Raw genomic sequence first — 17930 nt, 5'->3', positions numbered from 1 at the left:
CCTAAATCAGCTCTGTCCACCTCTGGTAAAACTGCCTATATCCTTATTATTATTATATCCTTATAATTGTGTGACCAAGGCCATTATATGGTCTTGGTCACAAAATAAATTCTGGAGTAAGTCACTTACTTGAGATACAGTGTACTTGATATGTATTGTGTACTGCCTGTACTTTATAGATGGGCTACGAGAGACATCTCAGCCTTGCTGCATTAGTCATTATCATGTCACGTTTCTATGTCTCATATCTTGTCACGTCATTATGATTCAGCACTATATATGTTCCTCGTGCCAAGTCACCCACTCTGATGACACTTGCATGCATGCATCAACCTTCCACCTCCTCCAGGTAGACGGCAGAGAACGATAGCACTGGCTTGTGATATTAAATTCACCTCCTTGATAGATTGATATTAAATTCACCTCCTTGATAGAGTGCCTGTGAGTTTCATACTCGTAAAAATAGGAATGATCATGTGGTGCTGTGCCTGGAATATAAAATCCTGCTCATCTCCAGAAATCCACCGCCAAAATAGAAATCCATCCCTGGAGGATAGTGAAAAGGGGAGAATCCTGCATGCATATTGCTTCATATCTGCTACAGTATACAGATATTAATGATCAACTCGCAGCTTCGGAAATGTCACCTCTCGACCTCTGGGAATCAGAAGGGCTCCTGTTACGAGAAAACCTTGTGAAGAAGATGAGTTTTGGGCAAAGGATGGCGCTAGTGTAAAAGCCATGCCGTTAGAGAACATCCTCCAGGCACTCAGGTGGCACAGTGGTAAAGTCCCTGCCCACGGAGGTTGTGGTTTTGAACCTTGCATTGCTAGTGAGGATTACCTGACCATTCGGCATCGCTCAGCATGCTCAGATATCGGCTGTAGCCAGCATCGAAAAAAGGACCTCTTAGTACCTGCCTGGTAGAAGGTACTAATGGAAAGGCAAAGAATGAGGGTAGAAGTGTGGTATGTCGAGCTGACACCATGCAATGGAAACAAATCTAATAATATTGCAATATACCTTCATTACTTTTAATTGAAAGTAATGGGTGACATACACCAGCTCAGTGGCCTTGTGGTTAGAGTGTCCGCCCTGAGACTAGGATGTTGGGGTTCAATCCCCGGCCGGGTCAAACCAAATACTGTAAAAATGGGACCCAATGCCTCCCTGCTTGACACTCAGCATCAAGGGTTGGATTGGGGGTAAGTCCCTGCGACATACTAGCGTCATGTCCAGGGCGTGTACTTGTACATCAAGCTGCCTCACGCTACAGAAACAGGAGATAGGCTCCTGCCCTATGGGCCTCATGGCTTGGCAAGGCTACTTACTTAATAAAATGTTAAAAGTGGGCAGCTCTGGATAGTGATGAGAGTCCATCAGCATGGAGAGCACAGCGCAGAAGGGCACGAGCAAAGGGCACGGCCACAAGAGCAGCGTGAGGGATGGGTATTTCTGCTCCCCAGAAGAAGGTCCCAAAGGTGGAGCCTCATAAAACCCTGTGTTTACGGCCCCGCTAGCCTGGCACCAGGATGTGATGTCAGAGAAGGTGACCCCTGCGGAACGGAGCGCCAAGGTATGAGGAGGGCCAGATGACGACCATAAATCTTCTGGACAGTTTTCATACCGACGGCCGTTCCCACCTGGCTAGTGGCTGGCTAACTTTTCAATAGGTCATAAATATGAGCCTGGCACCCTGCGGTGTCCTCTGTCGTCACCTGATAGTGATCGTACGCTTTCTCTTTTCTCTTTTCCCTAATATGCGCCCTGCTCGTTGCACCGTCGTGTGTTTGACGTGAGGACTCTGAATCTCTTTGATGCTTAGGTGTACTCAATTACCCACTTAGTTTGGGTTTGAGTGTACGGCGTAAAGAAAAGAGAAGAAAATAAATGTTACCAGTTCTCTGAACCTGTGTGCGTGGTGCAATGTGTCACAACCCCCCCCCCCCCCCCTCCACCTTTTCTTCCTCGCCCGCCTGTGAATGTTAATGACTGTCTGCAGCCTTTCTTTCTGTCAGGGAGGCAGGAGCCATTGCTGCTGCTGCAGTGAATCACATCCTCTGTGGTTCTTTTTACCTCTGTTTCTCATCCAGGCTAATTCATTTCATCGGAGCGAAGAGGCAGGCAGGCAGGCAGATGGTGTTTGTTTCTCTCTCTCTCTCTCTCTCTCTCTCTCTCTCTCAATCAAACACTTTCATTACCACCTTCTCCCCCCAACAGGGCGTTTTCAAATGTACAGATTGAAGAGCAGAATTAATTATGACTCAGACCTACTAGACCCGGGAAGTAATGTAGCCTATTTGTGTTGTCAAAGCCACTGGGAAAAGGTTTGAGAATGCTTCAGCGTGGTCTGGGGCTGAACCCTGGATCGCTAGCCTGGCATGCTTCATTGATTGAGGCTGAAATCCTGGATCATAAAGGGACATACGATCCCCCTTAGGAGAGAGAGAAAGAGGGAGAGAGACAGCCCAGTTTGTCCCACAGCCTTTTCATCCTTAAAGAGTATAACCTCTCGAATTACCATCAACAAATCACCCTGTTGTATCTTGAGGTGAAACCAGGTGACGGCGTACACTTTCAATATGCAATTTTGAGTCATTCCAAGGAGCACTAAACTGCCCAGATCTAAGGGTCTGACTATTATCAGACGCTGCTTCAAACATTTCTCGGAGAGTATTACTTATCCCTTACTTACTTCTGATGTGTCCGGTAATCACTCTAACTTTTGGAAAGCAGTGAAATCTCTCCAGACTCCAGCAGAGGGGACTCGGGTTGGTGATTCTATTATAAGTGACAAAAAGTTGATGTCAAATGCTTTTAATGACCACTTCAAAAGAGCTGGGCACATATTTGACACACAAAATGCCGCCTCCTCGCACCAAGGTGCTCAGGAGGTGGCATCTGCAATTGCAAATTTTATTTTTGAGTGGTGCAACCACTCCAAGGAACAGCAATGTCCGTGTCCACCTATCTATGTGACGTTAACCTACCTATGTGACTATGAGCACCAGTATGACTATTAGTACCAGTAGGGGCGCTGTTGTGCCAGAAACGGAGAGAGAGATAGTGCTGCACTGTTGCCTGCTAATGAGAGAGAGAGGGAGGGAGAGGGGAGGGGAGTTGCACCACTCAGTTCACACGGGTGTGATTTTTCTCCTATTAAGGCCTCTGATGTTTTCCTTGAGCTGTCCTCGCTGGACCCCAAAATATCTCCTGGTCCTGATGACCTTGACCCTTATGTTTTGAGATTAGCTGCAGCAGTTATTGCTATACCGATAAGTGAAAATCTTTTGCTTATTTCCCAAAGTTTACCTCGAGGCAGGTGACCCTCTTGACGTCAATAATTATAGGCCAATCTCTAATCTTCCCACCTTAGCACAAATACTTGAAGCACAAGTGTCTGTGCAGGTAAATCACTTTCTGGACCTACGGTACATGTGATCTTAAATCCCATGCAGTCAGGCTTCAGAGATCCAAACACAGTACGGTCACAGCATGCCTTTCTGTTTTGGATGACATCAAGGCTGCATCACAGAGCACACCGGAGTCTTCACCGGAGTGGACACTTCCAAAGGGCTGCTTGTCTGTCTGAGGCCTTCTGAAGCCCATGGCTGAAGCTGTCATGCCCATTCTTCATCAGCACCCCCTATCCCATTCCCTTCCCCATCACCTTATATCCTCCTTTAGTGCTGTGACAGTTACGTGAATGAACTTGTCCAGGCACGAAATGTATGTGTATACGAACTATTTCTCTATAGGTGCACTGAAGGCTCCTTCTGTCCGGAGCTGCAATTTTGTTAGGAGGTGTCGAGAGAGCACCCGGCCAATATAAGCCGTTCTGGTTAGTGTACTGTTGAGTCGCTCCGAGAGAGTCTAGACGGCCGCTCGTTTCATTATTCCGGCGGTCCCATTTGCTCAGCGGTGGGAATCCCCGTGTTGGGTTTCAGCTTGCACTCCTAGTCTCCTAATATGTCGCATACGCTGCATTCCTCCCGCCGCGGCCGTGCCTCCATTTCTGCCTCTCCCACTGATCTGCATTGAGTTCTATTGATTGCACGCATGGTATGTTTACTGAGAGCACTCCAATGAGCACTCCAATGAGCCCTCTCTGCGCTCGAGTGTTCACTGTTTGTTTTAACAAAGACTTTCAATGGCTGACCTGTTGAACTCCAGAGTGTACTCTGCTTACTTTCTGAAGCAACTAGCCTGTAAAGTTTGCGGCTCCGTGTCTTTCGCTACATGTGAGCACTAGGTGCATGTACTCAATATTGTACTTAAGTACCATTTTGGAGTATTTTGACTTTACTCGAGTGCTTCCAATTTTCATTACTTTTACTCCTTCTACTTTTACTTCTACTATTTGAAAACTTTAGTTAATTGTTACTTTCGATTAAACACACATTACCCAATTAAGCCCTATAATACATTTATCTATTATGTATGAAAATAGAAGATCTACATTCTACGACGACGCATTGCGAGCTTCTAGATCTGCTATTTTCAAAAGATTTGTATTAATTTGAAAACGTGTGCATAACGTGTACTGTATAATATTGTACTTTTTACTCCACTGCAATTATTTGAAAAGCCTGCCGTTTCTATTAGCTTGGATTCCCCATCGATGATGTCACTGGCGGACAGGTTTCTGATCTGCCCACAGCCCTCCTATGAGACACAGACTGAGTAGAAAAGAATGGTGCCATTTTATCATGATTATTACTGAGGACCCATTATATGAAGATAGGTTGAAAAGTGGTGAAGTGGTTCTTTAAGTACATTTCGATACATTTGAATACCTTTTACTCAAGTAAATTTAGAATTCTGGACTATTGATACTTTTCCACCACTACACATGGGGCCATGCTAAAGGTCTCCTTCCGCGCCCCCCCATCAGGGAGTCTTGTTACCTTGCCAAAGGACTTGTGAAACCAGTAAAGATCGTACAACCAAACCCCTGCTTCGTGTTAAGTGCTGCTAAAGTCAAAATGCTCCACTGTCCTCCTCCTCCACTGTCCCATCCGGCTAGTTCTCTTTGTGCCTCAGGGAGAGCCCTACAACCTGGATACATGAGAGAGAGAGAGAGAGTTATAAATCAACAAAGGCCTTTTATACTGGATCCTTGGAAGACCCCCTTCTTCAGCAATATGCTAGCAATTATGCCTGTCTTTTGGAAGCACAGGAATGTTTCTAAGGGCTCAAATCATCTGTGCCGTAATATGTGTTCCATGTTCCCAATCTGCACTTCAGAGAGAAAAAGTGTATGTATGAAAACCGATTTCTTTTTTACTAAAGTAAAAGTAGCAATACTACAATGTAGAAATACTGTGTTACAAGTAAAAGTCCGGAATTAAAAATGTATTTGAGGAAAAGTACAAATGTATTGGTATAAAAATGTACTTATAAAAGTACCATTTCACAAGTTTTCCAATGTATAACATCTCATCAAAATCTTTTGAAAAATAGTAGATCTGCTATTTTCAAATGGACTAAATGTATATCATCGTGCGTTCACACGGCATATGCAAAGATACGGTCTACCATTCAATGTCAATGGAAGCCTGCGACATGAAGGATGCAAAGATGCATCTGACGTTTGTTGTAGCTGCTGCAGAAGCTACAACAGCTACAAATACACTGTGTAGCTTTGCTTCTTTGTATCTTCGGTTCGTGTGTGTGTGTGTGTGTGTGTGTGTGTGTGTGTGTGTACACATATTTGTTCTAGGAGGTGAAATGAGCTGCATGCTTGCTTGCGCTCTGCATAGTGCCTCTGCATTTAGTGACAGAGGCACTTTTTTCAGTAGAAGTTGTCGTTCTCTCGTCCACATGACAGTCCCCTCAAAGATGAGTCTATTTTTACATTCATTCACTTTCACGTTACAGACTGACAATCCCAAGAGTTGCAGTATTTTACTCTGGTGCCCCCTTCTGCCAAAATGGAGAACTGCTCCCTTTCCTTAATTCCAAACCTCATTTATTCACCTCTTTTCAGATAGTCTGTCAAACATTTTGGAGCACTACTCACTGCTGTAATGAATTTAGGTAGACCCTCTGTGTGGTCCTAACGGTAGTGGGTGGTGAGTGATGATCTTTGACTTCGACTGCTATTTTCAAAAGATTTGTATACATTTGAAACCTGTGAAATGGGACATTCTGCACAATGAGTACTTTTACCTTTGTCACTTAAACTTTCGTACTTTTTAAGGATATTTAATTTTTCTGGCCTTTTACGTGCAACAGAATATTTCTACATTGCGGTATTACTTGTTGACTTTATTTAAGTCAACAATGTGAGTACTTTTACCACCACTGGTGACAATTCAGTTGAATAAGTCAGGAGAACAAGACAGTGTCATGCGACAAGTTTACAACATGTATTACACACACAGGGTATATATCGTCGATGTCTCCATAATCTAACTTTGTACGTTTTCATAAATGAATGCGCTACTTCATACTGCTTCACTCAAAAGGTAGCAGATCCACAAGCTCCATGTGTGGCACGAGATGACGAGCTTTGAGCTTGTAGATCTGCTACTTTTTGCTACTTTTAGCAACTCTGCTAATTTGAGTCCTGAAAAGCATCGGTTTTGGATATATTCCACCCGACAGATATATATATATGTATATATTATAGGATTGGACACATGACGTGAACAGAAGATATGAGACACACGAGAAGAACGGAACATACTGTAATAAGATGAGAATAAAGAACTTAATGTTCAGAATCTAAACTAATGCATCTCGTATCGATAAAGAACATGATGTATTAGGACATTAACAACAGACTCGTATCCAGTGCAGAAGAGACGTCATGAGATGGCCATGGCTTGCAGCAATACGCACATGGTAGCAGATAAACAAATTATGTTTACTGATCAAGTACATGAACTATTCATAACAACCCAGGAAGCACGGTCAGGAACTGGACGAATTAGTGACGTCTCGATTGGGGCCAGATCAAGTCAAACCAAGACTAGTCAGATCTGGCCCAGAATATCACCTGGTTTCAACCAACATAAATTCTGCCCACTAAGATTGAGGTCCCTGGATGAATCGGAGAGAGTCCGATCGAGGCCAGATCAACTTAAGTAATATCATAACTACAGTAGTAAGATCTGGCCCAGAATAAGCAATATTATTTCAACTGGTGAAGATGTTCTGGAAATTACGTAAAGATCATCCTCCTATGGCCTGGACTTTGGCCTAGTCCTGAACGTCACCGGAGGACTCGGAGGACGTCTTCATAACGTCATTTGGCAGAAGTCCGAGTGCGGTGTTCACAAGGCTCCTAATCTATGTAGTAAATTATTTCTCCTGTATTTTGCTGTCAATATTTAGTACCTGAAAGCATTGCTATGTTATACAGCTCTGAGCTGGGACCAGTGTTGTTTACTGAGAGGCAACTCTGTTTAAGCGTACTCTTTTATTTCCTCGTCTTTTGACCCCTTTGGTCAGACGTTACCGTTAGTCTGTCGCCATGACAACTCTGTCTAGGTAGCGAGGTGTGTGTGTGTGTGCGTGCGTGCGCGCGTGCGAGCGAGCGCTCTTATCACCATGTGTTTAAGTGGAGACTCCATAGGGCGCTAAAGAACCAAAAAAAAGAAATCTGAGCAGGGAGGATGAGAGCTGTGAGATCCCTGTGGAATTAAAATACTGACGGCGCATTTCCAGGTTTAAGACCTCATTGAATTTCACATGGCTCGTTGAGAAGAGTTGATGAACCCATTATGTTCAGGAACTGTGTCGGATTGGGTGTACCGTCCTGAGTCCTCTGTACCAAGGATTGAATCACTGTTATCAATCCACTGGTATCGGGGTAGTCTAGTACCCTTTTTGTGCCATATACTTTACTTACTATACTTTTATATCTGCTATGTTCTAATAGCCGACGTATAAAACATGGATAAAGGGTTTTAAATGATTGTGATGCTGCATTAACACATATTGGATCCCCCCCCAAGGAGCCCACTTTGAGAACCACTGGCCTAGTAGCGTTGAGAAAGTATCCTTCCTCTCAGTGCGGTAATATGCTACACGTTTTATGACCATAAAAGCTACTGAATAGCTAGGACTGCATAATTCTAATCACCCATTGCAATTATGATATTTTGTGGAAAAATGTTTATCTTTTTATTGTTTATTGTTGCTCAAATCAGTGCCATTTATTTGGCCAAATAGAATGTAATGAAAATCAATAAACAATTTATTAATAAGAATGTAATGTTCTGCTTGTTAACCCTCCTATCATTGTGAGGAGATGAGGGCAAGGTGCAATTGCCAACCAAATACAATGTTTGAATAAATTGCCGATAATAAAGTTTGTTTCACAATTACATAAATGTGGAACATAAAAACCTTTTGCGTACTTTGTATTAACTAATGTGCTTAATGGCTCAGTATCTCTCCCTCCGAATAAGAGCACTTGATGAATGGCTGAAATATACTGTAAATCAGTGGTTCCCAAAGTGGGGTCCTTGAGGAGGTTCCAGGGGGTCCCCATGCAAAATGGTTAACTATGGAATCGTGCATTTCCCATCAGTGTGTGTGTGTGTGTGTGTGTGTGTGTGTTGTGTGTTGGTTGGTTGGTCGGGGTGAGAGACCCAGGCGGATGCTTGCACGCATCCACCCCTAAAGCGCTCTAAAGCCCTTCGGGGGCTAGAAGCGCCCTATAGCGAGAAGCACCCTAAAGCGCTCTAAAGCCCTTCGGGGGCTAGAAGCGCCCTATAGCGAGAAGCGCCCTAAAGCGCTCTAAAGCCCTTCAGGGCGAGAAGCGCCCTATAGCGAGAAGCGCCCTAAAGGGCACACAATATTTTCTGATGGGGATCCGCTGGCAAATGCATATTGATTTGGGGGTCCTTGACACGAAAAAGGTTTGAGAACCACTGCCGTAAATGAAATGAGTGTGAGCAGAAGGTGGAGGATATTAATTCCTCCACTAGAAACATTTCCATCCATCATGTTTTTTCATCCATCATGTTTTTCTTGACGTCTAACAGGCAAGATACAGCCGTAATATTGAAGAACCTCTTTGTCTCGTCCTGACAGGGACGTGAAGGCGGGAAACATTCTACTTGGAGAAGACGGCTCCGTGCAAATTGCAGGTATTTGGCCGCGAGGCTCTTGTTGCCTGTCACTGGTGACCCAGATTAGTTGTGTGAAGAATTAGCCGTTGCACATTCCCTTGCGGCGCTGGCAGCCTCATTTCCAGCCTCATGAGTCAACGTCGTACATTGAATCATAGCTAAGATCATCTTCGGCAGCGTACTTCTTCACAATAGAACCTGTGTGTGTCTGTGTGTGTGAATTATAATTAACTTTGCTGACTGTTGTGTACACAGAATCCAGTGTCTGCGTTGTTGCTCTTCGTTTGCATTGAGTTTACCGCAAGTGTTATTTTTGACAGCAAATTTTGATTTAGTTTTAGTCGTCGGTGGGAAAAAAAAAGGTAACCAACGAACATTTTTTGTCATAGTTTTAGTCAATGAAATTAACACTGCACCCCCACCCCCCACCCCTTTTTCTGCCCTCACAGACTTCGGCGTCAGTGCCTTTCTAGCTACGGGTGGCGACATCACCCGAAATAAAGTGCGCAAAACGTTTGTGGGAACGCCATGCTGGATGGCTCCAGAGGTCATGGAACAGGTGAGCGTGATTTGCTCTCTGCGCTGATCCGAGGGGGAAGAACCGTGGCAATGGCAAATAAACGAAGCGATCTGGCCTCGCCTCTGTAGCCTACGGCAGAGATAACAGAAATATTTGAGGAGCGCATAGCACACATTTCTACTTCAACTTGGTTTGTTTTAGTGAATGCTGCTGGTTTTCTATAAAAACATGGATCCATGTAGCCATAGCTTACAGTCTCTTATGATTAAGCATTCATCCGCCATACTATTCGGGGATCTGTAGTTGCAGATTATGCATGCTTTAAAATGAAAAGTCTCTGGCAGGAGAAACGGCGTACAGTATGTATTACAAAAATATCTATCTAATTCACAAAACGATCCCGTTTCTGTCTTAGAGGAAGATTCCACCCGAAATTAACTGAAAGATCAACGTTGATGTAGCTTTTTAATTTTAATAGTTTTTACCCTTGCAAAATCTGTAGCAGGGTTGTCTCTGCTGTGTTAAGCTGGAGACATACTAACGGAAGCATGCTTTCTTGTGTTTTTGTGGTGAGGAGCACATGTACTTGTGCTTTTTACGTCTGCAAGCATACTTTAAAATCTTACTTACGGTACTTGCGTATGCTTTTATTGTCAAATAAAAAAAGTGTTCTGAACAATACACCAATTCATCCACTAGATGGCAGTTATTCAACATAGGCTATGTATTAGGGGTGTAACGATACATTTTAACAGATACATGGTTGGTGATACGATACGACATTGGTTGATTATGGCAATACGATACGATTCAATTATTTGAAATCGATACAGTACACTGAGTACAGTAACTATTTAGCAACATTAAATATGTGTGAAACTTGTGGATAGTGCAGGTTTTTTAAGGGAAATTAAACGGTGATTCTCTGGCAAATACATTGTATTTACTTTGAACACATATGGACGCCTTGACATGAACACAGAGAATACACATATTTATCAATGGGATCTCCTCCCAGGTGTTCTGGAGTTTGTTGTTGTTCTTTTGTGTTCAGGGCTTTACAATCTTATCTTGGAGCTGAATATCGATGTCCAAGGACTCGTTTCCACAGCGGTTCTTAGCATCTTGTTGTTTTCCTGTTGGCAGCTGTTTAGTGTTGCTTACTGTATGTGCAAGATGTCACTTCCACCTACTATTTATTTCCTGGGGAAAGAGCCAAGAGGCGGTCTACCAAAGGTTGCCAGTATGTATGTCGGATTGGGAACAGTCAACAACCGAACAGAGACAAAATTTGCACGGACAAAATGCCCCCGTCCCCCCCTCCTCCCCACAGATCCTTTGTAATATAATGTTATATGTATATGTATGTATAATATGAGCCTTTATCCCGCAGTAAACTAGTATCACAGGTAAACCAAGAACCCAGCATCAGCCTAAAAACAATGTACTATCAAAATAATAATCTGTCATTTTTATCATTGTGGTCAAAACATGACCTCATGTTGTGTGTTTGGACGTGGAGATGGAAGCAAATCTGATTTGTTCAAGATGTGGATGGTTTCTGTTCCTGCAGGTGAGGGGTTACGACTTCAAAGCAGATATCTGGAGTTTTGGGATCACGGCAATTGAGCTCGCCTCAGGGGCTGCGCCTTATCACAAATACCCCCCCATGAAGGTCAGCAATGTGAACCAGCGGTACACTATAAGGGCCATATTTTTGCCAGTGCCTTACCACGTATCCCCTAAACCTCTTCAAATAGCTGATCTACAGGCTCACAACATGTCAATTTAGATCGGCTAGTTGTAAACAAAGATTGTAAAAAAGAAGGGGAAAAAAAGGGCAAAGACGTTTAGGGGTAAGGTACTGACAAAAAGAGGGTCACAAGTATGCATACTTAAGTTAAATACTCAAATGATTAAGTACATTTTCTTTCTAATATCAATGCATATACTGTACTGAAAATAATTACAATTGTGAAAGTAGCAGTTCTACAAGCTACGTGTTGTGAGCTTGTAGAACGGCTCCCTGAACGTCTGGGTGCTGAATGTGGGTTTGTGGATGTTACGTATGCAGGTGTTGATGCTGACCCTGCAGAACGACCCCCCCGGCCTGGAGACGGGCATCACAGACAAGGAGATTGTGAAGAAATACGGCAAATCCTTCAGGAAAATGATCTCCCTTTGTCTACAGAAGGAGCCTGAGAAAAGGTGGCCATTGTTTAGTCCACACTAACACACACACACACACACACACACACACACACACACACACACACAGTAATGCACCAAATGAACCCTGGCATCATGCGCAGAGTGAGCTTGTTGATCGGCTGTACCAAAGTATCTAGGGGTTAAGTGGTTAAAGGATGACTTCCTCCATTTTCAACCTATCTTTGTATAATTATTCCTAATGCTCTAGATACAATTGTGCCATATTATGTGAGGACCAATTCTACGGTGAGGTTGGAAATGGGTGAAATCATCACCCGTGACTTGGCTTCCAACAGATAGATTTATTACACGTCAGTGCCATTTTGACAACCCACAACAGTGACATTTCGACAACACACGACAGTGACATTTTGATAACACGCGTCTGCTTCCAGGCAACTCCAAAAAAAGCTATGTGTGATTACTGTGATATAATTGAAGTTAGTATGTCTATAGAGATAGCATTGATATTTTTGGCCAGGTGCTACAGTAATTCAGTCTATCGCTGCTACTATTTACAGGATGTGGGTGTATTTTGTCGTAACGAACACGCTACACCGTACACGCGGGGGTAATAATTGTGTTTCCGCTGCAGTTCAAGACATCTCCGAAAACAAACGCTAGGCTGTTGTGTCAGTGGGGCTTTGAGAAAGACAGGACTGAAAAAGGAACGGTGATTCACTGGCATTGTGTTGTTTTTCAGGCCCACGTCGTCAGAGTTGCTGAAGCATAAATTCTTTCAGAAAGCAAAGGTACGTGGCTGTTCCTCCTCCTTGACACTTAAGACTTAAAACACCAGCTCAGTGAGTCTGCATCATCTCCCCTCCTCGGTCACCGTCCACAATAGCCACCAGGGATACAAAGTGAATGCTATTTTCGGTTTTTGCCCATTCGTCACAATCAAATGGGTTAAACACATCCCTGAGGTGTCGGCGCTCATCATGACGGTTCTCACATGGTCCAAAATGTCTCGTCCCAGCTGAGGTCAGTGCAGCATTCCTCTCACTACTGGCCATGGAGTGCTGTAACTGTTTCTAACAAAGGCAGGGATAAGCAGCCTATCTCCAGCTTCCGGCCTGTCCTGTACGCCACTAACGGGAACAACTAGAGCGCTGGCTAAGCACTTTACACGGCCCAAATCCAACTTTTGGTTTGGTGTACACGACCCTGGTCAGCAGTAAGGTTTGCAGTACTCCACATGTACAGCAGAGGGAGAGCCTGTGCACACCTGGAGCAGGCAGTAGCACATGGCCTCTCACTTGAAACCAAAACACACTAATAGACATGACATTTTTGCTTCTTCCTCAGTTATTATTTAGAAAAATGTTGACGTTTTACAGTACAGTATATACAGTACCTGGCGAGTCAGGTAACGCTGATCGTCATTGTAGTAGGTTCTGAACTGCACATGGCTAAATATTATAGAGGAACGTGGAAGCCTGCATCAAAACAACTGAGGATATTGTACCTGGAATGGACAGCTAGAGTTTGTCTTTTATTATTCCTTCCATGTTCTTATTTCTCGATTGAATTGCTTATATTTTGCTCGTTTGTTGCTTTTAAGTCGAGGAAGCACTTTGCAAACTTGTTTTAGCAATTGCGCTATGCACTGCATTAATGTGCCCTATACTGTGTCATGATCGTGACTGTCATTATAACGTCCTTCCTTCACATGGCAGAACAATGAGTATTTACAAGAGAGGCTACTACAAAGAGCGCCCACAATAACGGAGAGGTCGAAAAGGGTGAGGACGCCATGCTGGTTTTATCAGTGATAATACAAATGAATGACCACGCTGCCGTTAGTTTGACAGAATTCGCGGTGTTGTTGTGTGTGTGTGTGTGTGTGTGTGTGTGTGTGTGTGTATGTGCGTACAGGTGCGTCGAGTGCCAGGCTCCAGTGGTCGGCTGCATAAAACGGAGGACGGGGAGTGGGAGTGGAGCGACGACGAGCTGGATGAGGAAAGCGAGGAGGGCAAGTTGGCCGTCGCAGCTTTAAGGGTGAGAAGACCACCAGCGGCGTATTTCCCGCCAACACGCGGATATTATGTGTATATTCAGATGTGCAGTATATCCACACAATGTTTCAGCATCTCTGTCTCGTCTCTTGTAGTTCATGTCATTTACATGTCTACGCAGTAGCATCTTTGTCCTTTTGTGTGCGTTGTTTCTCCACTGAGTGTAACCCTGTGTGTGTGTATGTTATGTGTCCTGACTACGAAGGACCAGCAGCCGAAGCCTGTTGGCGCACCCAGGCGTCAAGTGCGCTTCACCCTCCCGCTCGAGCAGCCCACCTCCAGGGTTGTTCATTTTTGCCACCACAAATACAGATGGCTGTCCCCTAACAAGGAAGGACTCTCTCTCTCTGGCCAAGGTTAACTAGGGAATGTGACCGTGAGAGCAGGAAATGTAAAATTAAATTAAAAAAAAGCTTAAGGTGAGAGGGTGGGGAAACAGGGCAGGAAGCAACAAACTCCATTCACAAAAGGCCCCATGTTGGTAATCACTTAGCAGGCATACTGACCATTACCAAGCGCAAGTATTTAGAATGAATGGCAATCTAGCAAACATGTTGTCTATTACAGTAATGACTATTAGCCAGATTGTTCAGCAGGCGTACGTTTGTGAATCAGGTCTTATTTATGTTTCCTCATCATTTCTTTGCATTTCTTTGATGTCCGTCTGGGAAGGACTGTTTGTTGTTTTTAAAGGAAGAGGGGGACGTGTGTGTGTGTGTGTGTGTGTGTGTGTGCGCGCGCTGTGTTCGCAGATAAGCATGTTTCCTCAAGAGCTGATAGAAGAGAAGGGACTTTGTTCTAAAATTATGTAACTTCATCGCTATAGTCGTCAGAAGACACACCACCAGCCAGTTATGCAATGGGTTAGTTATTCTAGACAGGGCACAGGTTTGTGACACCTTAAGCCATTTAAGATACAGTGAGAGTTACCTTTCCTGGAAGCCATCTGTATTTCTGTTTCTATTTCTGTTTATAAAATCCACATTTCTTTATTTCTACTGACCAAATCAAACCTTTAATCAATACCAGGCTGATTGATTGATGATCGATTAATTGATTAATTGATTAATTGATTAATTGATTCAATCAGAGCAACTAATGCTCGGTGAGGAATTCAAATTAATTTCAAATGCTGTCACGCTGTTTTGTTCCTGGCTATTGTGTAATGGCAAAGCACATTAACTCCCATGAGCTCCACTCCAGAACTCCCATGTCTTTTTTATTTGACATTCAAATGAAATTATTGGTCTTTTTCTTCTTCTTTTCAAAGAAACTGCATTATGATGAGCCAAGAGCTCTTTCACAACCTTTTATTTCATCACACTTACTTACATAATGCCTCTCTCTGATACCGTTGTGGTCTCTATAGTAAGAGTCTAGATGCTAGAAGCGCTCTCTGAACCAGACCCCAGACTGTTGGCTGCTGTTGGCAGTCCACTGTCAGTCCACACATAACAACGCTGTCTGGCAGACACCTTGTATCTTCAGATTTCTGTAAATCAATGACCTACTTTGTCATACAAAAGTAGTTGCAAAGTTAAAGTCCTTAAGTACTGTATGTATGTGTGGTTTTTATGAATATGAACTAATATTAATTATTAACTACATTTGATCCATTGGAATACATCAGTGTTTTGGACCACCATTTGATGAGATTTATCTCATCAAAGCGTTGATCAAAATTACAATTTTACAATTCTTCTACATTCTCTAATTGTGTAGACTTCTTGTAAATTCAGTGATGCAGATGTTTAATTTAACAATAATTTAACAATTGAGAGCGTACAATTAAACCAAATGGAACCTTTGGTTTCATTTTACACTCAAGAGTTAAAGATCTACTGTATAAGGGTCCATTTGGTTACCAACTATCCATCATTTAACTGGGGACCACCTGGAACCCTTCTTTCGTCCTGGGAAAGTCAACTTTTGGACATGCAAGGTTTTCACCCGACAGCAGCGACGGTTCAGACTTCAGAGTGTGTTCTGTCTGGCTCCGCAGCGCTGGGAGTCGCCCTGGGCTTTAGTTTTCTGCAGGCCAACAGTCTTTAAGAATTTGATTATTTAACAAGGACAGTGTGTGTGCCTTTTGTTCCCACAGATTGTTCCTTGCAATATCTGATTTCAGCTTTTTTTGCTTTCATAAATCTAATACAAAAAAAGGCAACGATATGTTTCAAAAAAAGGAAATCACCCGTTTACAGCCTAATTATCACAGTTAATGATTCAACAGGTTACATTTGATTCTATAGACTGCTTAATTAGTTATTAGTTAGGAATTAGTAGATTAAATATCAAATTATAAGAAGCTAATTGAGTGTTGCATAGTATAATGTGTTTGTCCTCCATGCTGTTATAATACTCGGGAGATGATGATAAACGGGACGGACAAATTGGGGAAGTAAACGAGTGAGCCTTTTTTAGACAGTCCTACTTGCTTTCTCTGTGTGTGTGTGTGTGTGTGCTGGCTTGCATACACTATGTGTTTGTGTGTACGTGTGCGTGTGCGTGAGTGCATTTGTTTGTACATTTGTGTGGCAGTGATTCTCAACCTTTTCAGGCCGAATAATAATCGTGTGTAAACTGGGGACCCCCAACCTGATAAGCATTTAAAATGTAGGAGTCGAGGCGTTCAATTTAGTTTCACCCAGTTCCACAGATCAATATTGACCCGGTTCCACAGATAAATCTTGACCCGGTTCCACAGATAAATATTGATTTTTCCGAAAATTCGAAACATTATAAATTTGTATTTTTTGTTGATTACTTTTGATGCAGTAATCGAGTTTTCTTCTTTTTTTTGAGTGGTGCTAGCCACTCCTATACGCAGCTATGTGTGTTCCTATACGCGTCCCTGTGTCTGAGCACGGACACCTCGCTAATGCCACTGGATGGCACTGTTGAGCAGCGTCACACGCACACACAGAGGCCAGGGAGGAGGGCTTGTACAGTACAGTACAGTACAGTCAGATTTTTAAGGTAATAAAAAGTCACTAAATTGTCACCCCCAAAATAGATTCATGTGGAGATCCCCCCCCCCCCCCCTGGGCAGTCCCGACGCACAGGTTGAGAACCACTGTTCTACAGCAGTGATTCCCAACCTGTGGGCCGCCAGCCGATAGGCTGACGTGTGAAGTAAGTGGTCAGATGGGTGGGCCGCGAACGCGTTCAAGCGGGCCCTGGTCCAGAAAAGGTTGGGAACCGCTGCGCTAGAGGGATCAAAGGATATGTATTCTACTCTGACTGTAATTTCTGATGTGTTTTCCATAGTCACCCAGAGTGAAGGAAGGATCCCAGAATTCAGAGGTGGGTGTCAAATTAAATTAGCTACCCTACAGTCGCTGTGGTGAATGACAGGCAGCGGTGGTACAAGTACTCACATTTTTTACTTAACTAAAAGTATCAATACTGCAATGTAGAAAAACTCTGTTACCGCTAAAAGTACTAAAAAAATCACTTGAGTAAAAGTATTGGAATTATAATATACTCAAGTACTAAAAGTACTCATTATGCACAATGTCTCATTTAGATTTCACAAGTTTCCAAGTGTATAATATCCTTTACAAAATATATATAAAGTATTTAAATTTGTACTTGAGTGCTTCGTTAGGCTACTTTCCACCACTGGTCTGGTGACTTATTTAGTGGGGAACGGCACGCACGTCGTCACAGCTGATGAGTACTGCGTGCAGCCATAAGTAAACAAAGAGAACAGCTTACAGTAGTGTTTTCATTTCAACATGATGTGTGATGAAATATTCATCGGCTCCAAGTCCACTGTCCAATGTGTTACTGGTTAATTATGAAACGATGGCGCACGGCCAGCAAGCCACTCTGCTCTTAGTTTGTTTTGTCAAATCATCACTAGCAGCAACTAAACAGAGCATGTATTGTTTATGCTGTGCGTATCAAACTGGGGTGTTGTCCTGAACAGTCAGCATAGATTCATTTTCTATAAGTAATGATTCTGTACTGTGTTGTTTTATGTTTGGTGTTTTGTTGATTGTGTTTTTGGACATTAAAGCTGTACTGTGTGACTTTCCTCTTCTATCCCTGATTTGAACCCGGTTTCCTGAGCAAGTACTGACATTTTTA

At 43.1% G+C, this 17930-nt stretch overlaps 1 protein-coding gene across 2 annotated transcripts in view; it reads left to right on the top strand.

Annotated features, from left to right (window-relative positions):
• Nucleotides 1-17930, top strand: part of oxsr1b (oxidative stress responsive kinase 1b) — an 80438-nt gene that overhangs the window by 55954 nt on the left and 6554 nt on the right. The window contains exons 5-13 of one of the 2 annotated variants that reach the window (XM_080793376.1): nucleotides 9049-9104; nucleotides 9536-9645; nucleotides 11180-11281; nucleotides 11681-11814; nucleotides 12521-12569; nucleotides 13497-13562; nucleotides 13696-13818; nucleotides 14041-14118; nucleotides 17106-17141. In XM_080793376.1, the coding sequence (XP_080649502.1) occupies nucleotides 9049-9104; nucleotides 9536-9645; nucleotides 11180-11281; nucleotides 11681-11814; nucleotides 12521-12569; nucleotides 13497-13562; nucleotides 13696-13818; nucleotides 14041-14118; nucleotides 17106-17141 (754 nt within the window). The remainder of the gene's footprint in view (nucleotides 1-9048; nucleotides 9105-9535; nucleotides 9646-11179; nucleotides 11282-11680; nucleotides 11815-12520; nucleotides 12570-13496; nucleotides 13563-13695; nucleotides 13819-14040; nucleotides 14119-17105; nucleotides 17142-17930) is intronic. The other variant, XM_080793377.1, reaches the window with a different exon arrangement.

This window comes from Protomyctophum bolini, assembly GCF_963924005.1.
Source record: "Protomyctophum bolini genome assembly, chromosome: 21".
Lineage (NCBI taxonomy): Eukaryota > Metazoa > Chordata > Actinopteri > Myctophiformes > Myctophidae > Protomyctophum > Protomyctophum bolini.
Note: the sequence above shows the minus strand (reverse complement) of the source record. Positions and strands in the feature narration are given on the sequence as shown.